This window comes from Saccostrea cucullata, unplaced genomic scaffold, assembly GCF_032062105.1.
Source record: "Saccostrea cucullata isolate Sc308-1 unplaced genomic scaffold, CSIRO_AGI_Scuc_v1 ctg885, whole genome shotgun sequence".
NCBI classification, from domain to species: Eukaryota; Metazoa; Mollusca; class Bivalvia; order Ostreida; family Ostreidae; genus Saccostrea; species Saccostrea cuccullata.
Window position 1 is genome coordinate 73,850 of NW_026940770.1, and position 27,995 is coordinate 101,844.

The 27,995-nt window shown below is 32.6% G+C and overlaps 1 protein-coding gene across 1 annotated transcript in view; it reads right to left on the reverse strand.

Annotated features, from left to right (window-relative positions):
• LOC134256272 (uncharacterized) overlaps positions 1-20,447 on the reverse strand; it is a 31,018-nt gene extending 10,571 nt beyond the window's left edge. Inside the window, exons 1-2 of the mRNA XM_062738928.1 lie at positions 20,249-20,447; positions 13-129 (exon numbers count right to left, since the gene is read on the reverse strand). Of these exons, the coding sequence (XP_062594912.1) occupies positions 13-129; positions 20,249-20,444 (313 nt within the window). The 5' untranslated portion in view covers positions 20,445-20,447. The remainder of the gene's footprint in view (positions 1-12; positions 130-20,248) is intronic.
• Positions 20,448-27,995: the final 7,548 nt, after the last annotated feature.

A 27,995-nucleotide genomic window follows, 5' to 3' on the forward strand; every position in this document is an offset into this window, starting at 1 on the left:
ACACTGTCTTACATCTAAATATTTCCGTTGATGGGTATGAGTTCGTGCAAGGTTGAGAATGGTTTCTACAATCTGCCTTATAGTTGCGTTGCACTAAAGCTCCTTGACTGTTGAATTCACAACAATATTCTGAAATATAAAATTCAATCTTATGGAATAAAAGATATTAAATTTTGATAAGTAAACTTCAAATATCTTTATTTTTTGTTGTTGTTATTTTGTGTTCTTTTCGTGCTTTCTTTGTTTCATTTGTAAGTACTTTTTATTTACTGAATTTTAACTTTCACCATTGCAATGTAAACTTTTCAAACTATCCATGTAAGGGAGAATTTAAAAAAAAAAAAACAACAGAGAGCGCAACACTGTAAGTCACGCAACACACTGGAACAAGATAGGGAAAATGCATGACTTGATCGGTAATACCTAGGTTGATATCTACACCCGAAACAAACTGTATGTAAAATGAGTTTTCAATGTAAAGTAAAAAGATGGATTTTTATTTAGCTGAGTAAAGCAAAAAATGTACATCGACAGATCATGTTCATTTATTTTTTTTTATCAAACGGACATCATACTATGCATTTGTTATAATGAAAACGACATTTTACCAGCGTTGCGTGGCACATATAGCGTTGTGACTTTTCCAAACATGCATGTGCATTGAACGAAGGTCTGTACGTATTGGTTCAACCATAGTCGTCATATTGACGATGAGGCTGTTTCTGAATGTTAATAATTCGTAAAACTTTGACAGATTAAAAAAAATAAATTTAATAAGTGGTAAATGTGTTTCGTCTTATAATCTGCAATTACAATTTCTCAGTGACACTGTGTTTGTAAATTATCGTAATACAGTCAAAGATAATTATTTCAATAACATAAAGATATTATAAGATTAATCATAAATCAATTATCACCTAGCAGTATAAGTGTCACCTGAATAAACATCCCGTTTCACGATACCCACGTCTTTTGGCTCCGGCCATTAAATGTTCAGGTTAAGATGCTAATTATGTAACTCTATAAACACAGAAAATATACATCTTTTTTACACCTATTGAAAAGCATTACGAGGGCTGTTCAATAAATAATGTCCTCGGTGCTCAGAAAGAAGCAAACGACGCTTTTCAATGATTTTGTCTTCATGATTTTACTTATTAATCTCTTTTAATTCAAACACATGTCCCTAACATTTTTAATCCCATTTCTGATTATTATTAGAACTCATTTTTGGGTATGACCCTTGGTATACTGGAAAATGGCAGATCCGAGGATTTCCTGGACATGTTTTTTCCTTCTGAAAGGTGTTTATTTCAAGTTTGGAAATAGAAACAAGACAAAAGGTCAAAGATCTGGCAAATATTGTTAATGTGAAAAAACATGAACTTTCTGTTTATCCCGAAAACCCCTTTACTCTTCAGGGTATGCGGGTTTTGACGGTGTCGTGAAGAAATTCAGTGTAGTGGATTCCTGATTCTGGGTCCTTCCACTAATAAACCTTTCGATTATTTTGCAGAAAAATTGCTTTCTAGACTCCTCCAGATATTAAACCGTCTGCCCGAATACGAATTTGAACAATAATACCACTAATACATGTATTTAAGAAAATTGCATATAAATTTGTCTTCGTGCTCTTGCATACCTTTGCTCCTATCAGACCTTCGCCGTTTATATTAAGTACATCTTATGGTAAGTTTTGTTTTGATGGTTTTAAGCAATAGTTCATGTTCCAATATCTGTTTGAATATAAAACAAACGTGGATAACTGAAGTTACTGATATTTTAAAATAATTGTTAAGACTTTCGTAAAAGCTGTCGTTTTCACTCATTATTCAAAATATAGGGTGACCTTTGAGTACCAAGCTATTTTACTGTCAAACGTTTCTTAAAAACAGTGTAAACTACTCCCGATATGATGTCTATCAAATTTAGAATGTGTCTAAAAGTCAATCATACATCATCAAATATTATTTGTTGAAATTGGGCAAAAAGTACACAAGTTGTTATAATTTTTGTTGTCAAGGAGGATACCCATCTTTGATGCCCATTTTATAATCTTTTTAACATCGAAATCCATCTACTCATTTGTCTATAAAACAGGCATCGGTTGCTGTAAATATCACATATTTCAGTGAACATTTCTTTCGGATTTTTAACAAGTTTTACAGCAGCTTTAATGTAGCTTTTATTTTCACTCTAGTTTACTGATTCTTTACCATTCATTTATAATGCAGTGTCTCAAAGAGCCCTTGTTTCATAACTTCTCACAATGAAACTATTAAATAAAATGTGGTCACATAAAAATTTATAAATTCAGTAAAGATTAAATAATGAGAGAAAGTCAAGTTTAATGTCATATGATATCTGTATTGTATTTCATACAGTTCAGGACATTATTTATTGAAGAGCCCTCGTATTTCAAAATATATTGTTCTTTTGGGTATAAATTTAAATGCTGTAAATAACAGTTTTTGCAAAAACCTATGACTTCATACGAGGATGAAAATATCTTAACATCATGACGCGAGGGGGTAGGATAGGACAACAATAAATGTTCAAACTTGTTGGGGGAAAGTCACATATAGTAAAAATGTATCTATCCTTAGTCTCAGTGCAGAATAAAGTTTGCATAGGTTTAAAGGATTGTGCGACATAACTGCTTTGTGGGGTTAGTTTTTCAAAGACGAATAATATTAAATCTTCAAGAATTTCATTGTTTTCAAACATGAATGAATACGACGCCTTTTGAAAAGTTGCAATAGTCCCAACACATTTTAATTACATGAACGTCTTAGATGTATAATTATTACAAATCCTTCTTACATATACAAGGATAACTGCATAATCTATGATATTTTTGACCCATGATGGCAACATTCGTTCTGGTTTGAAACTTTACAACAGCAATAAATAGAATAACTAGAGCAAAGCTCGTTGCAAAGCAACGAAAAAGTCTTCCGTCCTGTTTGACCGGAAGTAACTTTATTTTTGAAAAAATGAGTAAAAACATCAAAAAATGGTTTAAATCCCCCAAATATATGTTGATTATTGCAAAATTAAGCAATTTTTGCTACTTCCGATTTGACCGGAAGTGACGTCGACGGACGGATTTTTTTAAGTTTTATGCTCCCAGTGACATATGTTCCCCAAAAACTTGTCAAGAACGGCAAAAATATGCATTTTCCGATTACTTCCGGTTTGGCTGGAAGTGACGTCAAAGGACGTTTTTTGATGACCATAAAAGATTATGGTCAAGATCTAGTGATTGAAAGGTGCCTACAGTTTTATCAAACTTGAGAAATAAATTCCTGTATTGATGCTTTATAACTTCAGCTTGGTCAAATATCAGTCATGAATTAGGGAGTTTTTTTCATATTCGACAAAGGATATGTAGCCATATTGCCTACAGTTTCTCAGTTATTTACTAGATCTTGACCTTAAGCTTGACATTTTGAATAACTTTGCTTCTTTGATGTATTACAAAATTTCAATACTTTTAAAGATATCAGGAAAAAACGTCTGACCCCACTAGATTCCTTATATTTTAGGGGCCAGTCCTTTTTTCGAGATATCATTTGAAAGATTTTGGAATTCTTCACTTCTTTTGTTCTTTATGTTTTATCAAAATATTTCCAGGTAAAAAGTTATCGTAAAAAGGTGTAAGAAAATTTGAAATTCGCGATGAGACTATTTTCGGGCCATAGCGAGCGCCGATGTGCGGCGTTTCCGGAAAAAGCTAAATGCAAAAGGCATATATACAAACATAGGTCTTTAATACCTGAAGGTACTATTTTTTCTTCATGATGCACTAAGCGATCATTGGGGTACTTAAAATTGATCGTTTTCCAATCATTATAAAAAGTACATTTAATGATTAGTTTCGGAATATATAACCACCTTCATCTTAAATAAATTGGCTATGGTGCATTTTGAATCATATTATAGGAAATAAAGAATTTTCCAAGAGAGGGGGATTACAGAAGTGGAACTTTTATCTAGCGAACACCATGAGCAGGAACTGAATGATCAAGGGAAAGATGATGCAGGTTACAAATGATAGTACTGCTGGAAGCACAGCGAATAATACACAACTGTACATGTATAATCTCTATCCGGACTCATCATACCAGAAAATATTTGCAAAATGTTGCTATCTCGAAAAACATCTGGCAGTTTGAATTCACTCTTCAAGAAATTCAAGATCAAATATGAACACTGCAACAAGGAATAAAAGTCGTTATTTATCATAATCGGCCCTGTAAAAATATGAAAAAATAAAGTGGAGTAATTTTTTAATTTATGGTCTATAACATATGTCCAGGGCACTAACTTTAGAAATTTGGTATTAGTTTGGCAGAAAGCGCGCGCCATTGGCAACAGTAAAAGTCGAAACTGGGAAAGTATTCCGGAAATCTACAATTCTTTGCAAATTTAGTGTATATCAACGCATTTTTAATGTGTCCGCATTCGAGTATGTATTCCAAACTTTCACAAATGCAAAATTATATCATAATCATTAATTTTAACTTTTAATTTTGAAATTTTGACCTTACAAAGATGCGGACGTGACGAATTTTAATAATTGTGTTTTGCAGATAAAGATAAATCATGACAATAATGACGTTTTTCCTCATCATGCTTATTTCACAAATATATAATGACATTTTTCTTCACGATGAATTGTATTTAGTACTTTTTTACAAAAAAAAAAAAAAAAAAAAAAAAAAACACTACAACGACTACTTGTTCATAAAAGTAAATGTGTATATGTTTTTAGAAATGTTTACCCAGGTAAATTTATTGTTTTATCTGTACATGAAAAGTCGTAAATTACATTGAAATATCATAATGAAACTTGTGTTTAATGAATCCAAAATAATCACTCTGATAATGAAGTGTGTATGCTTTTCTTTATTTTTTTATAATCAATATTAAATAGCACGAAAAATAATAAATTGCGGCATTTCCAATGAATAACTTTCAAATTACGTTGAATTTTAATTAAAACGGCGTGTTGATGACGTCAAATACATAAACAAAATGACGTCAAAATATAGCCTAAGATTAACAACTTATTGCTGGTACATGTGCTGGATTGATGAGTGTAAACAGAAGAAAAAAGATTTGTTTAAACAGCCTGTGGTGTTTTTAGATCGATTAGTCGAGGGGGAGAGAGAAAAAAAGAAAGAGAGATGTGTATGTGCCGAGAAATGATTCTTGATCTGTGATTTTATACCTGGATAAGAAAAGAAAAATATATTTGAACATGTTGTAAGACTGTGGTATTTACATCTATGCATTCTACTCTGTTATAAATGTTTATAGGCCTATATTCCGAGTATCAAGAAATCAATTGATGAAGAGATCAATTGTTGTCTGAAAAATGTTTTGAAGATGTTTGCATTTATGAAGATGAAAAACTTGCAAAGATTGTTTCTACTTTTGACTCAAATAAATATTTTGATCAGATGACCGTGTTGGTAAATGATGTTTTTACTTCTGGAAATATTCAGTAAGTTTGTAAATGCATACATGAAATTAAAGGCTGCAATATACTGAAATATGGAATTAATTTTGACATTCTGACATTATTATAAAACGTTTCATGTACATGTACATTAAAATGTTATAATATAATTCTGGTTGTTACACTATTTGCTGGAATAGGGAGAATTTTTATTATAAATATGTAAGACTCTAAGGTCCGATGGTGACGCCAAAGTCCGATGGTCTCGCCAAACCACGATGGTCTGCGCCAAACCCCGATGGTTTGCTGTCGTTACGGACGCCAAAGTCCGATGGTCACGCCAAAGTCCGATGGCTCGTTTCCTATGAGACACGTTGCGCTAAAGTACGACGGTGTGACACGCCAAAGTCCGATGGTGCGGAGAAACAATCAGCGTTTATGACGTCACAATAATCCGACGTCAATCCTTGACGCCGTTGTCCTGCATGCAAAAGCCATCATTTCTGAATTCGTCCGCGAATACAATTTTATTGATTTTGCTTATTGCTTGCACCTTCCAGATATAATTAGGATTAGTCCTCGCTTGAATAGGGTTAGTCCTTGCATTGCACAACAAGAGATATTTAGGGTTAGTCCTCGCACACTAGTCGAGTGATAAGGGTTAGTATTGCAAACACCCAAGATATCTAGCTTAAAGTTGATACACATTTTTTGAGCGTTTAGGGTTAGTCTCGCACCAATCTGAGAGATAAGGGTTAGTTTTCGCATTTATTTTTTTATTTATACTTATTTTTAAGACCTTGGCATGGCGCGGCATTGAGGTTTTGTGCAGTAGTACTATGACGTCATAAACGTTAATTGTTTTCCGCACCATCGGACTTTGGCGTGTCAGACCATCGGGGATTGGCGCAGACCATCGGACTTTGGCGTGACCATCGGACTTTGGAGTCCCATCGCACTTTGGAGTCCTACAAATATAAACTCTGTTGCCTTCTTCACAATATGACTTGCATCAAAGAAAGTTTCAATTATTATAAATTAAAGTAATTAGTTTCTTATACTTCCTTATATGTTTTGGAATTGACAGGGAATGAAAATGACTACTGGAAACATGAATTCATTATAAGTGTGTTTACTGTAACAAATATTATGAACAAATACATGTATTACTTACAGTACATTGTGGAATTTGAGATCACAATGCTAATTTTGACCTTTACGCACATGCTTATTGAATTCAAAGGAGAGCTATCATATTAAACAGAATGTTGAAAAAATAATCATACTTATTGATTGTTTTCTTGATATCTTGGATGTGAAATAATAACTTATTTTGTTTTTCAATAAATACAGAAGTGTAAATTTGCCGTCAGTAATGGTTTTCATATTTTGTTCACATCAGCATCCTTAACAATAAGCAGTAAATTTTTCTAGATTAGAATTTCCGCTTTGGTTGTAATTGTAATTTCAATGATACAGAAAATTGACATTTCCACAAAATTGGAACAGTTCTAATTTTATGACCCTTTTGCACTTAAACACAATTGACGTCAGTCATTTTTAAAATGCATTTAAAAAGCACTAACCAGTGTTCTTAAACTTCAAAATAAAATATTTAAATTATTATGGGAGTATCAGTTTTATTTCTCCTCCAAATATGACTAAAATTTATAATGTTTGACCTGAAATTTTGTTGCCTAAGAGTTACTAGTATTTTTAGTTACATGTCATATAAAGGCCCTTTCATAACTGGCGCACGAGCACTTTGCAACACTTTGCGATCGGAAAATTTTATCTTCGCACGAGCTTTCGCATACGTTGCACGATGTCTCGCATTCATTGCATGTGTTTTATTGGTCGCATCAAGTTTCCTTAAAATAGTCAACATGCAAACTATTCAGACGCGACCAAATGCGATCCAAATTATCGCAACTCAACGCACGAAAATTAGTATGAACGTCTTACAACGTTTTATGTACTCGCAAGAGTGATGCACGATTTTTACAGATCGTAAGATGAATCGCATCTGTCTTTGCGTGTGTTTTGCAACCATGAGACTGTTGCTCAACATGTCTCATGTAATCTTGCAAGGTTTTACTATCATTACTTGATTTAACACCTTCACTTGCCATGCTTTGCAACAGGTATATATACCGTGTATAATTATGAGCATCTTAACTATGTCAATTGAATAGCGTCGGAAACGGAAGGTTTATTTTACCCACCTCTGTTGATTTTTTCGTGAAATCCTGGCTTACGATTGGTTGAAGTCTGGCTAGTGAAGGCGGTGGATTACTTTTACCCGGTCAGTTGTAAATCCATACCCGGTCAGTAAATCTAAACCCGGTCGATGTATAACGTCACAAACACAAACGTGACGTCATAATAGGCACAGTACAATGTATAAGCGCCATAAAGCATTTAGCAGAGAAAACCATTTATAAACTACAGTTAAACGTTAATGTTTCATCGGTGGGGTAAATTCGTTACATAGTCATTTAGTGACAGGGTATGCGATGATACCTGATTAGTAAATTTCATACCTGACTCGGCTCCGCCTCGCCAGGTATGAAATGTACTAACCAGGTATCATCCCATACCCTGTCACTAAAAGACTATGTAACTAATAATACCCGGCCTCTGACTCGCACGAACATTCATACTATGGAATGCATGTGCGCACGAGCACCGCACGTCCAATCGTATTATCGCACGTTCAATCGTCCGATTACCTAATCAGTCGTGCAATCCCATCGCATTATCTTAAACACTCGCTTTCATTCTACAACAGTCGCATATAGACGCATGATATATCGCAAGATTTAATGCACAACGGTCGCTTTAGATCGTGCAAATTTCGTACGAACACTTTTTTTCATATGCGATTATTTTGGCAACAGTTTACGATCCCACACAAAATTATTCGGTCTCAGGAATATTTTGTCGCTTCTGCTCGTGCGCCAATTGTGATAGGGCCTTAACATATACCGGTACGATTGTCACAGTAAAAATTCGTCTGATTTCCATTCATGTATACTAGATTTAGCTTGCAAAATTTTAAATTAATAGAAGAGTCTTGCTCCTGGACCATTTTGCCTGTTTTTCTCTGAGACACGCTCTTAAATAAAATTTTCAATTTTAATTTGATTCACTTTTAAGCATCTTTAAGTACATTTTCTTAAAAAAAAAAGTAACGCCAAATATTAAAGATTTGGACACATTGACATTACTTTTGGATCAATCCTTGTAGTTTCGATATTTTTAACTGATACACAACAAAATCGCCACTTTCCTAAAGTATTAAGAATAAAATTATTATTTGTGAAATTGCAAGGACGTGTAAATCAAACCCAACCAGAAATTTGAAGCATGAATAACTCCGAAATGAAAAATTATTTTTATTATACGAAGGGTGATCAAAAAGTTCGCAAACTAATTGAACAACTTTCATACAAGAAACAATATTTGGTTTTAATGTTGATTATATTTTGAATTAATCCAGACCGATTTTAATGCACATCAACCACCCTTCTGCGCATGCGCGAATCACGTGATATTGGCGGTCACGTGAACCCCTCCGTAGCGTTCTGTCACAAAAGTTAAAAGATTTTTCCGAGTTTTATATTTCTTTCCATGAAAAACAGTTAATTTGTCAGAAATGGTCATATCGCGGCAACAGAATGAGTGGATAATAACATCCTTTCCAAAAATAAGCATTGCGACCATTAAAACACAAATCTTCTGTCTCAGGAGAGACCTTTATTCAAGGTGGATAGAAAATGGGTGCATCCTTTTTATCATATCTAATATGTTTAAAATCTAAAGTAAACGATTTCTTAGGTATTTAACACGCATTCTCTGTAAGCACCAACGAATTTACTATAGGGCTTGGAAATGACATGTCTCGGATTTTGATGAAATTTTTACCATAGGTGTGTCTTGGTAAAAAAAATAGTAAATATGGTGTCCGAAGTTCCACACGTGCACTTGGTTGCTATGGAGACGGATCCATTGAATTCGGCCATTTTTGGCCCATTTTGACTAAATGAAAACATGAAAATTGAGGAAATGTAAATGAATATTTATCGGTATCTAATACACTCTAATTTGTTTGTATCATCTGTCCTTAAGGGCATTTATAGGAAAATTTTAAAAATCTTTTCAATTGTTCTGTAAAATAATTCCTGATTGTCCTAATTCTAGTCTTTGACAATGTACCTGTATTTTCATGTACAAGTTTATTTTGTCCAAAGACTTTTAATTTTTTTAGACGAAGACTCAAAGAGCGTATTCTATATGGCAGTTTCTGTGGTCTGCATTTTTTTTTGATAGTCACCATATTTCAAGAACCTTTTGTCATTTTTTGTCAAAATTGTCACGGAGTATCTAAGGATTTTTGTTAATACATGTACCAAACATAGGGATTTTCTCTTTAAACAAGAGGAGAAACTAGGGAATCTAATCTCTAATAAGAAGACCTTGTTAAAATGCCATTTCACTGATCCGTTACAGGGTTACTCTCATGACTGTTGATGCCCTCTGGTCTCTTTTATAAGAAGGTACGGTTTGAGCTTTATTATGCCCTAAAAATTCAATTTTCTTAAAAAGTTGTGAAATTGGCTTTAACAATCATTGAGTAGATGAAGGGGGGTCGTTCAGGATATATGACATTAATTTGGTACACTTTTAAGTTTAATGCAGAAAAGCCTCAAAATGTCTCATTTCTGTGCTGATTTTCCTTAAGCCACCGTCGCCCTTTTAATTTTTGGATTATGTAAACTGCTATGAAAAATTTCATATCGGTTATCTAAAAATCTCTCTGGGCGAGAGTGCATAGTATGTCTTCTGAAAGAAAATATTCCACTGAAAATTTATGTTTTCTGCAACTCTTTAAGAAAATACGAGAAAATACACAAGTTAATGACGTCACAATTAGCATTTAGGAGGTCATATAAGAAAAACGATTTGTGTATTTTTACTGCAGGGAATTCTTATGATTCAGAAAGAGTGAATTTTGATTTCCTATATCACTTTCATATATTAGAAAATATAGAGCTTTAAATATTTTGTATTGAAACTGTACCTTGTTCTTTGTTTCTATAAATAGAACTGGAAGTCCTCATTGATTTCGCATATTTCAAATATAAGTAGAACTGAATATCATCATTGCTTTTATGCTTGTTAGTTAACGGTAACTACCGATATTACATATAGTTTATACATATCAGTCACATGATTATTTTACTAGGAAAACTTTATTATACTCATGACATATTGAACATGTTGAATACAGCAGTATATTTCGTAAATATGTTATCAATGAAGCTCCTTTAATCCTTTGTCATTTTTCTTCTTCTGCTGAGAAGTTGCTACATATAAGTGGATGTGCTATAAATAGAAAAGAGAGCCCCACGTTCAGATAGTGTGCATTACACTAAATAGATTGGAATATTTGTCAGTCACACAACGTCTACTGTAAATCTGGAAATTTTTACGTCGATTTTATTTTGCGAATTCAGGTCAAAATGTGCGTATTAATTTTCACGTATCAAAATTTTGCGAATAACCACTGCTTTGTTAACTTTTTCTTATTTGTAATTTATCTTTAAGAAAAATATTTTTGCGAATGCAATGAACTCGCAAATTTGCTAAAAATTTATCTACAGCAAAAATTTCCAGACTAAAGCTATAACATTGATTTTTCTTTCCAACATTGCCTGAAAAGGTACAATAACCCATATTTTCTTGATTATTCTAGGAATCTTTTCAGACCATTGTTGGTATAAAAAAAAGTCAGTCCTAAACATTGTAGCAATTCCTGTACAAACAAGTGTTCATTTCGAAGGCATATTGTAGAAAGCTTTATATTTACGACATTTCCTAGAAGGATTCAAATTAGCAAAAACCGCCATTTTTTCCAAATATTTAGAGACAAATCTATATTTCGCCATTTGATTCTAAAAATAGAATTGGGAAACCCCATCAACCATTGTCCACAACGCCTAATGGTGTCCAGCTTTTGTCATTAACATCTCCAATTTTATAATATACTTCCTAATTAAGCAGCAATGGCATCTAAAATGTGCCTAAAAAAGGCGCAATAATCTACATTTTCTCAATTATTCGAGTAATCTATGTTTAGACCATTGTTGCTATAAAATGAAACAAGAGTCCATCCTCAATATTGTAGCATTATTGTACAAACATGTGCATTCTGAAAGCGTATTGTCGAAAGATTTATATTTGTTAGGACTTTTTATATGAAGCTTCCACTTAGAACAAAAATGCCATTTTTCCTAATTTTCAGACATCTCTAAATTTAGCCACCTGATACTAAAAAAAGAAATAGGAATTCCCCTCAACCATTATTCATACCTGGCCAGCTAGTGGTGTCCAGATCTTGTCATTAACATCTCAAATTTGACAAACTATTTCCTAATTATGCAGCAATTACATCTAAAATGTGCTTGAAAGGGTGCAATAATCTACATTTTCTCCATTATTCGAATAATCTATTTTTAGACCATTGTTGATATGAAATGAAACAAGAGTTCATCATCAATATTGTGGCAATTATTGTACAAACACATGGACATTCTGAAAGCATATTGTACAAAGCTTCATATTTGTTAGGACTTTTTATATGAAGCTTCCAATTCGAACAAAAATGCCATTTTTCCTAATTTTCAGAGACATATATATATTTAGCCACCTGATACTAAAAAAAGAAATGAGATTTCCCTTCAACAATTATCCATACCACCTAGTGGTATCCAGATCTTGTCATTAACATCTAAAATTTTACAAAATATTTCCCAATTATGCAGCAACTACATCTAAAATGTGCCTGAAAGGGTGCAATAATCTACATTTGCTCAGATTATTCGAGTAATCTATTTTTAGACCATTGTTGCCATAAAATGAAACAAGAGTCCATCCTCAATATTGTGGCAAATATTGCACAAACACATGTACATTCTGTAAACATATTATAGAAAGCTTTATATTTGTTAGGACTTTTTATATGAAGCCTCCTATTAGGACAAAAATGCCATTTTTCCTAATTTTCAGACATCTCTAAATTTAGCCACCTGATACTAAAAAAAGAAATGGGAATTCACCTCAACCATTATTCATACCTGGCCAGCTAGTGGTGTCCAGATCTTGTCATTAACATCTCAAATTTGACAAACTATTTCCTAATTATGCAGCAATTACATCTAAAATGTGCTTGAAAGGGTGCAATAATCTACATTTTCTCCATTATTCGAATAATCTATTTTTAGACCATTGTTGATATGAAATGAAACAAGAGTTCATCATCAATATTGTGGCAATTATTGTACAAACACATGGACATTCTGAAAGCATATTGTACAAAGCTTCATATTTGTTAGGACTTTTTATATGAAGCTTCCAATTCGAACAAAAATGCCATTTTTCCTAATTTTCAGAGAAATATATATATTTATCCACCTGATACTAAAAAAAGAAATAAGAATTCCCTTCAACAATTATCCATACCACCTAGTGGTATCCAGATCTTGTCATTAACATCTAAAATTTTACAAAATATTTCCCAATTATGCAGCAACTACATCTAAAATGTGCCTGAAAGGGTGCAATAATCTACATTTGCTCAGATTATTCGAGTAATCTATTTTTAGACCATTGTTGCCATAAAATGAAACAAGAGTCCATCCTCAATGTTGTGGCAAATATTGCACAAACACATGTACATTCTGTAAACATATTATAGAAAGCTTTATATTTGTTAGGACTTTTTATATGAAGCTTCCTATTAGGACAAAAATGCCATTTTTCCTAATATTCAGAGACATCTCTATGTTTAGCCACCTGATACAAAAAATAGAAATGGGAATTCCCCGCATCAATTATCCATACCTGCTAGTGGTATCCAGATCCTGTCATTTACATCTAAAATTTTACAAAATTTTTCCTAATTATGCAGCAACTACATCTAAAATGTGCCTGAAAAGATGCAATAATCTACATTTTCTTAATTATTCGAGTAATCTATTTTTAGACCATTGTTGCCATTAAATGAAACAAGAGTCAATCCTCAATATTGAATCAATTTTTGAACAAACACATGTACATTCTGAAAGCATATTGTAGAAAGCTTTATATTTGTTAGGACTTTTTATATGAAGCTTCCAATTCGAACAAAAATGCCATTTTTCTTAATATTCAGAGACATATCTATATTTAGCTACTTGTTACTAAAAATAGAAATGGGAATTCCCCTCAACCGTTGTCCAAACCAATTAGTGGTGTCCAGCTCTTGTCATTAAAATTTCAAATTTTACAACATACGTTCTAATTATGCAGTAATGACAATTAAAACTTTGCCAAAATTTGATTTTTCACATTTTTCTAAAATATATCTATTTATAGATACATGTTACCAAAAATAGGAGCAAAAGCCCACTTATGTTTTTTCATAAAATGACACTACTTATTCCCAAGTATAATAACACATTTAAGATTTGGGAAATTTCCGCGAACAATTTTTCTTATTTAACCTCAAAGACCTCAAAAAATTCCAATTTCCCCATTTTTCAAATTTTTAGAAACCATGTAATTTTGCATGACCTTTTTCTTACAGGAGGAATATTTCTAGAATAAACGATTATATGCCCTGTGTACCTTAAAATGTCATGTTATCATATGATCCAATGATTTTTGTTAGAGTATATTAGATACCGATAAATATTCATTTACATTTCCTCAATTTTCATGTTTTCATTTAGTCAAAATTGGCCAAAAATGACTGAATTCAATGGATCCGTCTCCATGGCAACCAAGTGCACGTGTGGAACTTCCGACACCATATTTACTAGTTTGTACCAAGACACACCTATGGTGAAAATTTCATCAAAATCCGAGACATGTCATTTCCAAGATTTTTTGGTGCTTACAAAGAATGCGTGTTAATACTTATATTCTTGTTCAAATATTCAACTATTTTTCAAAGTGCTAATTGGAGGTCTTTGATAGCAAATTGCTTAATTAAAAATACACATCTTTTCAAAATTGCTTTCACTGGGCAAGATGACAATTATCATTTTTAACCATCAGCCTTCCTTCAAAAAACGATTAATCCAATCATTAATTGAATTTATAGGAACTCATTTATTTCAATAAACTGTGTACAAATTATCATATGATACTTTAGAGGGATTTCTAAGATATTACAATAAATTGTATAGTCGTTTGTTGAACGAGTTCGACTGAGACAACTATTTTTCGTCACAAGTGACCTAAATAGTGACGTCATTTTCACATTGTGACGTCACAAACAAGGAGAGAAACTTTATTCAGCATATGCTAATTATACACCTTGTGTATAGCTATGTGTGTACCGAATTTCATTCTAATCTGAGTTGTGGTTCTGTAGATATAGAGATAGTTTGCGAACTTTTTGATCACCCCTCGTATTTTCGTGTGGTATGTTAATCTATTGTTATAAGTAGAAATATCATACAGGAAATCAGAGAAAATATTAACTTCAAATCAGTGTTTACATGTATGAACCAAAAAATGTTTATTTGAAGCAAGGTTAAAAAAGACTTTCCAAGAATATGCATTTTTGTTTTACTGTTTTTGGTATCCACTAATAATGCATCTCATTTAACTGATTGTTCAGTTTGAAAGTATCACCATATGTAACATTATCCTTCGGTCAAATTTACCCCACCCCCTTATGCATTAAGTACAGGTATCTTTTGATAGCTGAAACTTCGATCTCTCGAAGTTCTTGATAGCTCGAAGTGAGTCTCCGGTCCCAATTTTTTTTTCCATAAAATATATAATTAATTAGGCAAATATACTCTTGATTTCTTGAACTCTTGATCTCTCGAAACCCTTGATCCCTCGAAGTCAAAATGTAGTCCCGCTATGCATATTCTATTGAAATTTACCTTCGATACCCCGAAGTGGCTATATGTTTATCGTGGCTATTTATTTAATCAATTACTCAACCTTTCAAAATACTTTATTGTTCTTCTAATTTAAAATAGTTTCCCTGATACCGGTATTCAAAAATGCAATAATTGGTAAATTTAAAGTAATCTAAATGAAAATAAATGCTGTTGTACTTTGAAACATTAAAATTGTGAGGGTGGAAAGACCTTAAATAAATCTTAGACTACACTATATCTAAGGGCTTTTCCTTATAAACATGATCAATCACAAGTTTGCTGTTCTTGGGATGATTTTCCCTATGTATTCCAATGTGAAACATGGGGTCCATCCTACCCCGGGGGTCATGATTTGAACAAATTAATTTGAATCTACACTACCTGAGGATGCCTACAATTATAAATATGCTGTTCTCGAGAGGATTTTTATTATATATTCCAATATAAACATTTATTATACCTCTATTGATAATACTCGAATTTGATTGGCTGGTAATAAAACTTTAAAACACAACAATGACTCCATATGGTACTGTTTACAGCAATACTGACCTAGGAATCATTGCACGTGGGATATAATGACCCGGTCATTATTTTTAATGACCGCTAAAAATGACCGCTTAATCAAAAATTCGTTTTTTAGTGAAGTTGATGCAAAAAATAATAATTATTCGAAAAAAAAAACATGCTTTTTAAATTGTGCATGGTCTATTTTGCATTTCCATAGAGAATACGGTAAAATTTTATCGTTCCAATGTATAGTTTCAATAGGGACCCATGTCGTTACAATTCAGTTCAATAGAATGTAGAGGCGGCTCTTTAAAGAGTTTAATTCTCTGTTAGATTTTGACTGTGTAGAGGAAAAATAATCGTTAGTTATAACAATGTATTTCGCTATCAACCAAATATTGTTTTAATCAGTAAATCAAGATTCAAAAACTTACACGACTTGCAGACGCCAATGTAAACAACTTCATTGGTCTGTAGCGAATCCCGATCAAATAAAGAATTGATAATGGTTAGAGGTTCATACTTTTAATATATACTGACACGCAAAAGAAACGCAACTAGCAGTAATCTACAAATGTTTGATTTTTTATATCATGATTTTCAAAAGCGAATAAAGTAAGGCTTAACTCACTTTTCAGAACATCAGAGATTTGATAACAATCATAAATGTTTATCTGTTTACTTTACTTAGTAAAATATGACTGTTAAAACACCCCCTCCCAGCCATTCAAGTAAAACGCGCAAGACTGCCCTAAACAACAATTGCAGCTTAATTTCTACGATACAATAGTTTCATTAATATCGAGATCTGAGTGAAGGAATAATCCTTTGGCATTTTTAAATGCCCGTTTTTCAGATGATTAGGTCAAATTTTCTCTAATTTAGAGCAGTGTTGGACTTCCGGTACAAGGCCTTTCCTTAATGCATATGATACGTAAGACCCTGTTGAGGCGTAATGTAGTGTTATTTCGCATTAGGAACTCTCCATCACCTTTACATTGAAATTTTCCAGCTAGAGCAATGGAAATGCGTACACAAGCCATTTTTAAGTAGCCTTAGCATCTTTACGGGAAAGAAAAGGAGAGTTTATTTTATGAACTATTGCTGCATTACTTATGATGAACAGTAAAAAACCCTTAAAACTTAATAATATTGCCGAATCTTTTGTTAAACCTGCAATTTTTGATTTCTGTTAAGCAGACTCAAACTTGACTTCCGGTTATGGAATGGAAGTCGTTCAACCGTTAAATTACTGATGTTTAACAAATTGAAGATATTCATAATTTTAAGATACAAAATTCTCTACTTTACATATTTATTTCCCCCTAAAGTCGGGTGTTGCGTTTCTTTTGTGTGTCAGTATATATCGGTATAATAAAACAATTAATTTGCCCTTGTGAGTTCAACATGGTGAAATAAAGACCCTCGACCTAGCCCACTCGATGACCTCCCTTGACCTCGTGGGCCAGGTCTCGGGTCCTTATTTCACTTTATTTGACCTTACATGGGGTAATTAATTGTATATTGATGCCATATCCTGACATCGGGATTCACGATTTGATCGTACTGACAGAAAAAATTAGCAGTATTACGATCATATTATTATATACTCCGCCTGCAAAGCAGGAGGATATTTAGTGATCGGGATGTCCGTCCGTCCGTCTGTTACACTTTGGGGTATCCATCTCTTATCCGCAACTACTCGTATATATAAAAAGATGTGTTTGTGAAACAGCTATGCCCCTGTATGTCAACAAAGCGAAAATTAAACTTTTCTTAAATGCAATTTAAATATATTGGTTCCCAAAGTAGGGTCTTCTCACAAGAAATACAATTGCATAATAGGAAATTAGAAGAAAAAACTTTAAAAAACGAAATTCATTGTAAAAATACTTTAATTTAATTAGTTAAAGCTTTTATTTACTATAGTAAAATCTTTTACTCAATAGTATTTCATAACTAACGAATGTTAACTATGATATATCTTTAGAGTATGCCTCATATCGCAAATATTCAGTGAACAACATGCTTTCTCAACAAAAAAGCTATAGTTAAGTTCATCAATATAACCATTTCAACATTTATATATATTTACATAAAGCTAATACATGTAATATCATTGATGTAGATGTTTGTAGCTTTAGTTATTTGCTCATGATACCAAAAATACAAAGCTCCAAGCAGAATAAAGGTTTCGAAACAGGCATTCTGTTTATTAAATTTGTCTTTATGAATTGCAAAAGATATCTTTTACCTACATTTTTAATGGTTAAATCATCAATCAATAGCATGGATGTATAAATGGCATTAGTGTGGATCACTCTGTGAATGAAGTGCAGATTTTATAGATTGGAAACAATTCTGAAAAGTTATTTCACCTGCATCCGAAATCGACTCAAGTGATCATATTATCAAGGCACAAAGAATAGGAGAAGGAGGAGAGATTATCCCCTATTCATTTTTTCAGACAATTTTTTTTTATCTTTTAACAATTTCTACTTTGAAAATGAAACTCGTTTAATCAATCATTTTTTTTCAAAACAGTATAGTAAAAACGCCTCTCCTACTTGAGTGGAAAAGATGCACATAACATTCAGGAGCATATAATCAGAGATGGGGCCGAGTGTAATCCCTTTCCAAATTCATGAATGTAAATTTTTACTTTCTCACTTGAAAATGTTCATTGCAAGTCTAGATCTGGTTGTTCTACCGAGATGGTGGAGGTATAAAAAGAATATGTATTTGCAAAGATTTGAAATATCTTTAATCATATAGTGATAGTCTACATGTATAGGATCGAACATTTAAAGAAAATATACAGCATCGAGGCGTCCTGTCACCAATTTCTATTTTACTCACTCGTCCGAATTCGTCTGCTACAAATTTCTACTTTTTCCCAACAATTTTTTTTTCTGAAACAACGTATCAATTAGTCAGTAAAAAAAAAATATATATTCATAAATTTCATCTTAAGCGTGTGTTTGATCCATTTACATGTACAATTTTTGATTTTCTAGGTTTGCTCCTTTATCAGAGAAATGAAGATTAATTGATTGATTGTTAATTGCTTAAGGTACATTGATACTCTGATAAGAGAGATAACTCTAAATGACACAACTGTCTATTAAATTAGTCAAGGTTACGTGAATTTTTTGTCAAATTTTGCCCCGCAAGCCATGCATTAATTGTTTGAAATTTATTCAGCATATACATTTCCTTTGGAAAATCATAAAAGTAAACGAAAACTTTCATATGAGTGAGCAGAGGGTTTATGACCCTTAAAATTGATTTGTCAATATTTCGACAGAGAGAAATGAGGAACTTTATTACCCCTACGTGCTAAGAAGAAAAAGATCAAATCTATTCGAACAATGCATGAATTACTCGAAGGAAGAACAATTATAATATACAGTATATATATTTCCTTTTCACCTGTTATAAATTTTGTATCACTTTAAAGAGGTCATTTTTCAATGGGAGTCAATTTTTTATAGGACTAATATATAAAATAATGACACCTAGGACTCTTTTTCTACAAAAAAAATGACGTGGGGGTCACTTTTTGTTGTTGAAAAATGACCCCCCGGTCATTATTCGATGGGGGTCATAATTCGTCTTTACAGCCCGTCCTTAACCCTGGGCTCAAGATTTTGTACAATTTTGAATCTACATTACGTGAGGATGCTCCGAATTCCAAATAAAAATGACCAATCATGTATTTGCTGTTCCCCGGAAGAAATTTTAAAAGATTTTTCCTAAATTTCCTATGTTAGACTTTGACTGTTTATATTGAACTCGCCCTATAGCCATGTGGGTCATAATTTGAACAATTTTGGATCAACACTAATCGAAGAGAAGATACTTCTATTTAAACATTACCAATCATGATCAAGGCCTTGGTTTCTCGAGAAGATTTTAAGACTTTTCCTACACATTCCTATGCAAAATTTCGACTATCCACTGTGGCTTCGTACTTACTCCGGGGTTCATGATTTGAACAAACTTAATTCTACAATACGTTAGAATTTTTCCACATAAGTTTCATCTTCCCTATATCAGTGGTTATTGGGGAGTGAATGTTTAAGAGATGCCATTAATAAATTCATAAATTTTAATTTTTCCTTTTGGAATATGTTGTGACTCTTCATTTTAACAAATTGAATCCCCATTAGTTAAGGATACTGTGTGACATGTTCCATTGAAATAGGCCCAGTGGTTTTTCAGAAGTCGAAAGTATGAAAAATTTACATACAGATGGATAGACAAACGAAACGAAGAATTTCATCGAGCTTTCATAAAAAAGAAATCCTGTTGCGCTGTGTATTACCTGATGCATGTATCATTGGAGCACAAACCTCCACCAGGGTTTGCAGAACTGTGTTAGGCAGACAGTGGTAACGAAAATTTGATTTGTCCGTGCAGCTTTGATGAAACTGGGAGCAATTCTTGAGCTCAGCTCTTTGATTCCATTCTTGCTCATTTTTTGGACAGTTCTTAACGGTTTTCATTGTATCCAAAGACATGGGACAAAATCCAATTGCATAATTTCCCAACATCTGAAAACAATAAGGGAAACATGGATAAATGACTTGCCCGTCTTCACGTAAATATACTTGATGCTTATTTATAATCTCTCTATCTATCGATGCATAGTTACACAATGTGACATAAGCTATACAACAGTGTTGGAATAAAAAAAACAAACTGAAGATATCTGCAATATAAGGAAATAACATTTCTTTCTATTGAAGGAATGAACAAAAAACAGTAAAAACTTGAGATTTGGAGATTCTTGGTCTTCCTGTGTGTAACATTTTTGATAAATATAGCGTGATATATATAAAACGTACATGTATATTTGATTATGTGCATTCTAAATTAAGCACATTGTTATAACGTGTGAGCTGTGACACATGTTCCCTTGAAGAAATACCAGTTGATCAAGCTAGGCTGTCTTAGATCTCACAGTATGAAAACATAAATCGACCATATATTTCAATACAAATAGCCCTAGAGTCCAAAATAAACTAATGATTACACATGTTCCCAAAATGCATGACCTTAATAAATTGAATAATATTTGGCTTAAGCTTTACAGTGTCGTAGATATGATTCGTGTACATAACAAGAGGCCCACGGACCTTACAGTATCATGTTACAACTTTTCAGCAATTGAATTTGGTTCGTGTTTTAAACAAAAGGTCATGTAATTCACAATTTTGAAAGAGGTGCCGTTGTTTATCATAATAATACATTTACCATGCTTACTTTTGTTACTTAATAAAAGAGATAGATCAGAGTAACAAAGAGAGAACATTTCTACTTTATTACCACCAGTATTCCTATATTATTTTATATTCATATGAAGCAGGATTTGTGCAAAATCGTATGCGCGAAAAGAAGAAAACACTTGTGAGACCTTCAACTAGACATTTAATTAAATATATCGACGACGTATTGTCAATTAACAGTGTTCATTTCCATTCCTACGTCGATACGATATATCCTGGTGAGCTTGAGATCAAAGATACTACAGAGTCTGACACATCTGTTTCATACTTGGATATTTTAGTTGAAAAAGACGTTAATGGTAATCTAACAAATAAGCTATATGATAAATGTGATGACTTTAACGTTTCTTTACTTATGCAGCAATATACCTTCATCTCCTGCATAAGGAGATTATATATCTCAGTTGATTCGATACGCAAGAGCATGCTCTACGTATGAACAATTTCTAAAACGTGGTTAATTATTGACAACTAGGTTGATGAAACAAGAAAATCAACAGTCTCATTTAAAGTCATCTTTTCGTAAATTCTATGGTCGATACAATGACTCTCAGGCCATAAATTTCAAAATTTTGATTGAGGACTCAATGCTCATTACAAATTATATATATAAAACAGTTTGACTGCTTAATGTTCAGGAGTAAAGAAGATTTATAAACATTCCATTACTTTTAGTGGTTTTGCCACCCCCCCCCCCCCTCTCGTGCCAGTTCCCAGTTGGGAAGGGACCCTGAATTTCTCAATTCTGTTCCCCTTTACCTATAGATGCTCTGTGCCAAAATTTGTTGAAACTAGTTGACTGGCTGCAGAGAAAAAGCTGAAAATGTTTAAATGTTAATAAACGACGGACGACGCACGATGACGGGCGACATATATACATGTCGCAATAGGTCACCTTAGTGTATGATGGTGACCTGATAAACAGATAGATTTTTTATCATGTAATTAAAACCACAATGACCTAGGCCCGATGATGTAAGCTTTCCTTGTCTACGGGTTACACTTGCCTTATGCTTTTCATCATGTTCGGGTAGCTACGTAGGTCTAACAATTGCCATTGAAAGCATTTTTCGACATTCGACCAAATAAGGGATTTCATTTGCAAATATAGTCATTGTTTAAAAAAAATTGCGAAATATTGACTCCAAAGAGATTGTACACTTATATCAATGTGTATATTGTACCTTTGTATGAACTAATAACGATATCTCAAAAAGCGAGGTTTCCGGTAATACAGAAGGTTATGGTAAAAAAAATTATAATATGTTTGCACTCATTGATTTCTATCTACTTTGAAGTTTGAAATATATTTTAAATGCATTCTAAAGACAAAATGTGAAAAAAAAAGTCAGTATCATAGGTACATGTAATTTTTAGGTTTAAAAATAGATCTAAGGTAATTTTGTAGATTTACAATGTAGGTTATGGAATTTAAACGATACATTTTCAAACTTGAACTCATCGTAATCATAAATTGACAGAAAGAGAAGTGATGATGAGGACAATAAAAATACTTTTTACCCACGTTATTTTTATCACAGAGTAAGTAAGGTACATTTCTTAAGGTGATTCCACCCTCACAGTTTTATAGGTTCAAAGTACAAAAACTGCATTTATTTTCGGTAAATAAACTTTAAACTTTCCAATAATTGCAAAAATAAATAGGTCACCATATTATTTAAGATGCGAAACATTTATAAACAGAAGTGTATGTCAACATGAAGAAATCGCACATTCTTTATAAACAGTATTATGAAAAATATGTAAAAACTGGTTAAAATGCATAATTCTGATGCTGAGTGTTCCTAAATACTTCCTACTTATAAGATACTTTTGAATTGTGAATATCAGGGAAACTATTTTACAATAAAGCAATTGCAAAATGAAGAGACCGTAGAAGGAGTTATTGCCCTTGTCAACATTTTTGAAAGATTGAATAATTGATTAAATATATAGAAAATATGCATTTTTTAAATTCTTTAACTTTACAATATTTATCATTACACCTAATGTAAAGCATTCTTCCAAGAAATAGTGTTCCAATAGGTATGAATTAATACTAATTACAGTTTTTGCAAAAACCTATGACATCATAGGAGGATGGAATTACTTAAATGCAAAAAAACAGATTGCAGAGCATCCTCTGGTAAAATTTTTACCTTACAAGATATTGTTTTGATAATAACATACAAATTGAAATCTCTAAGCTTTTGAAAACTTTAATGCAGTATTTTCGTTTTACATATATGCGTTTATTATCATATAATAATTATTTTAAAAATAGTAAAAATTACATACATTTGATGTCAAATTATGGGGTTTTGGTAAATATTGAATTATGGGAATTTAATTTAATGGTTGCACAAAGTTTACTTCTCATTTACGACGTTAAAAGTCGTTTAAAGTTAGCATTTGATTATATTCTATAGTATAGTTGTAATAATGACTTCATGAACAAATATAAACTACATCCCCTTTAAACTCATTACTTATCCGCAACTCCCGCCTATAAAAAAAGAAAATAACCCTTCCTCTGCAAAAAAAAAAGTTTGACTACACAGTGTGCATCAAAAAATAAAAAAAGTAATATGTCAGAACTAAAATACATTACCAAAACTGTAAAAACAATTAAGAGCTTCTTTGATGATCTAAATTCCAGATAACTCAATGGGCAACGTGGGAAACCTGCAAAAAACCATGCATATTACTATTAATAAATATTAAAATTTTACATATACAATTCCTGGGGAAGCTCCCACTAAATTAACTTTTTTCTGGTTAAGCGCCTTTAAAAACATTTTCTTTTAAATTCTAATATACAATCCCCCCCCCCCCCCCGGTCTGTTTGTTTGTTGTTGTTTTTACGAATATGGAGACACCACCACTTGCAAATTTGATTGATGCTCGGCACTCAGGGTCATTAAGAGTAAGGGATCTTTTTCGAGCCAGCATCTCTTGTGAAACAGGACCTTGGTTTATACGGTATCATCCGGAAAAAAATCTTCAATGTATATAAGTATACAAAGTTTTGCAGATAACTTATTTTTGTTCCTTTGTTATTGTTACAAGACCAAACCAAAATCAACTGAGCTAGTTCTTTGATGGATTAAAAGAAAATGACAACGGTAATGAAAATGAAAAAAATGTCATTTATTGAAGCAAACGACGCAAAACAAAAATACGCATATTAAGGTTGTCAAGAGAGACAAAGAAATCTTTTAAAGAGACAAAAACCGTTGGTAACACATATTATGCAATCTGACTCCCTAAAATTAAACATAGCATACAGCAGGCACTGATATACCTGCCATCAAAAAAGGCTAGGATACAAGAACATAAATGCCAGTGGAGGGAAAGTGATGGATGGAGGGTTTTTTCGAAAAAAATTTGCATTGCAGTTTAGCGTAGCTTTCCCCTTTGGTAAAATAATCGATCTTGAATTCTGTTTATTATCTCCATATGTTTAATTGAAATAACAAACAGTATTAAAGTTCAAAAGTACTTTCAAACAATAAGAAGAGGCCCATAGGCCACATCGCTCACCTGAGCACTTTGGCTAGGAAAAAAGTAGAAATTGGTTTATTATTGAAAAGATTAAATCCTAAAGTAAACCTTTGATCAGTTATGGGGTTTTGCTATTCTTGAGAAGATGATTTTTAAAGAATTTTTCTATATATTTCTTTGTAAAACTTTGGTCGGAAATTGTGGCCCCGCCCTACCCCTGGGGTTATGATTTGAACTTGAATCTACACTACCTGAGGATGTTTCCATATAAATATGATCAATTATGGGTTTGTTATTCTTGAGAAGAAGATTTTAAAAGAATTTTCCTATATATTTCTAAGTAAAACTTTGATCGGCCATTGTGGCCCCGCCCTTCCCCCGGGGGTCATGATTTGTACAAACTTGAATCCAAACTACATGAGGATGCTTCCATATAAATATGATCAATTATAGCTTTGTAATTCTTGAGAAGATTTTCAAAAAAATTCCTATACATTTCTAAGTAAAACTTTGGTCGGCCATTGTGGCCCCTCCCTACCCCCGGGGGTCATGATTTGAACATACTTGAATCTACACTACCTGAGGATGCTTCCATATAAATATGATTAATTATGGCTTTGTTATTCCTGATCATGAGAAGAAGATTTTAAAAGAAATTTACCTATATATTTCTATGTAAAACTTTGGTCGGCCATTGTGGCCCCGCCCTACTCCCAGGGGTCATGATTTGAACAAACTTGAATCTTCACTACCTGAGAATGTTTCCCCATTAGTTTCATCTTTCCTGGTACAGTGGCTCTTGAGAAGAAGATTTTTAAAACATACAACCAAATTTTCATTAATTCCCAATTATCTCCTCTTGAATGAGGGCGTGGCACTTCATTTTAACAAACATGAATCCTCTTCACCCAAGAATGCTTTGTGGCAAGTTTGGTTGAATTTGGCCCGGCGGTTCTTGAGAAGAAGTCGAAAATGTAAAAAGTTTATAGACAGACAGACAGACGGACAGACAGACGGAGAGAGGGACGCCGGACAAAATGTGATCTGAAAAGCCCACTTCAAAATTGTGAAAACCATTATCGGAAGGACTAGGCCCCATGGCGAATAAATTTATTCCTGCTAACCGACCACTACCGCCTTGTGCCCCTTTGTTAAACATGATCGGAATCTCCGTAGATAAATCAGTGTTTAAATTTTGGGCTTACAATACGTATGAAAAAAAACGTCAGCCAGCATTTGACTCAATGATTATCGTATTAGCGATATCGACAACAGAATTTGCAAGACGGTCGATACTTTTGTTCCATACAGGTGGTTGGTTATCACTTAACTCTTTTTAGAAATAGTTCATAGGTAGTGTATTTTTTCATGTTCCTGCGTATTGAATCAATTGAGAGATAAATTTTATATGCAGGGGATATATTGTTCTCATATAGTTCCTCTTTCTTTGTTGTTAATACTTAGTAAAGTGTGAAGAAATATGCTTCTTAAAACATATAAATCTTACATAACAATGTATATATATATATATATATATATATATATATATATATATATATATATATATATATATATATATATATATATATATATATATATATATATATATATATATATATATATATATATATATATATATATATATACAGTGGAGCCTCACTTATCCGGACGCTTCGGTTCCCAGTAAATTTGTCCGGATATGTGAAGCGACCGGATATCCGAATTAACATTTAAATAAGACAAAATAAAGTTTAAAAATTCTGTTCCCAAGAATAATCGTCCGGAAAATGAAGCATTCGGATATCTGGCGTCCGGATATCTGAGGGTCCACTGTATATATATTCAAGAGAATGATGTTTGGTATAAAACGATCCTTCTCACTTAAATTAATCCGCATACCCTCTCCTTCTGTCTCAGGATTTTTCTTTCCTCTAATTTCCACAATTTCAACCATACCTGTACCTTGAACTCCGGAATTTCCTGAAAGAGATACCCGGGTATATTCAAATTACTCAAGTTTTGTATTAGTGGGTTTTTTTTTCAAAATTGCGTATCTGCCGAAGGTCAAATTCTGTTAAATTATCACTATGCTTTATTTTATTTTTACGGTGATTAGATTTTGTGGTATTGAAAAAATAATTTGCTTCCTTTTCCGTATAGAGATACATACATACAATCTTACCTGACAGGTGAGATTTACCTGTAACAAAGGTAGTTATGTACTTTGTGAGTGATGGTCTACCACTTGGTATACATGATTTTTATGTGAAATCAGAATTTTGGGGGTGCCAAAATGCCGCTTTTGAAGTGGCATAATTATCCGGCACGGTGTTATGCATAAGAAATTAAGAATTCACAGTATTTACAGTATTTATAACTCATTCTTGAGTAAGCCAAGTTTGTATTTGACCTTGGCATTTGATATTGAATATTAATCAGTGTCTGATTGAGGAATTAAAATGCTTGACACATGTTCCTTACATCTTGTAAACGATACATAAGAATTCACAACACTTACAGCTTTTATAACACATTCTTGAGTAAACCTTGTATTCGAACTTGACATTTGATCTTAAATTTTTCAGTGTTAAAATGAGGAAAAAATACTCTATCAAGTTCGCAAGATTTTTATTCCGGGTGATTCCTTAACAATGTTTAACAAATGAATATTCCATTACCATCAGACAAATTCATTAAAAAAGTATCCATGTATAACATTCATGAATTTCAATTCCAAGATCACATATACATATACATGTACTTTGTTTAAATTTAAGTTTATCAATGTTTTTATTACAGTTGTATAATGTTTTACATGCGTATGATTTGGCTTCCTTATCTGTCGCTCAAATTGAATTTTAAATGTCAGTGTTATTGTCAGAGAGATGGTCATAAACCAACCAGTTTCAGAAATGTCAACAATGCACAGAAAACAAACACTGATCTCCTTTATAAAAGCACCATGATTTCAGACTAAGAACTCTTTGACACTGGTTTGACCATCTTTCATTATTTAGTCTAACAGCATATGAGATGAACTGCAATCTGTACAGCTGCAAATGTGCAGGGTTGTCCTGGAAAAAAAAACATTTTATGCACGTATTTTATGATTGTAAATTTTGTCACACATTTAAACTGTTTGTGATTACCTTTCACATTTCATGTACAAATGGCTTTAATTTCACCTTTTTCTCTCCTAAAAGTAATGCATTTTGAAATCATGAAAAATAAAATCTTATACTGCAACCTCAGTCATATATATATATATATATATATATA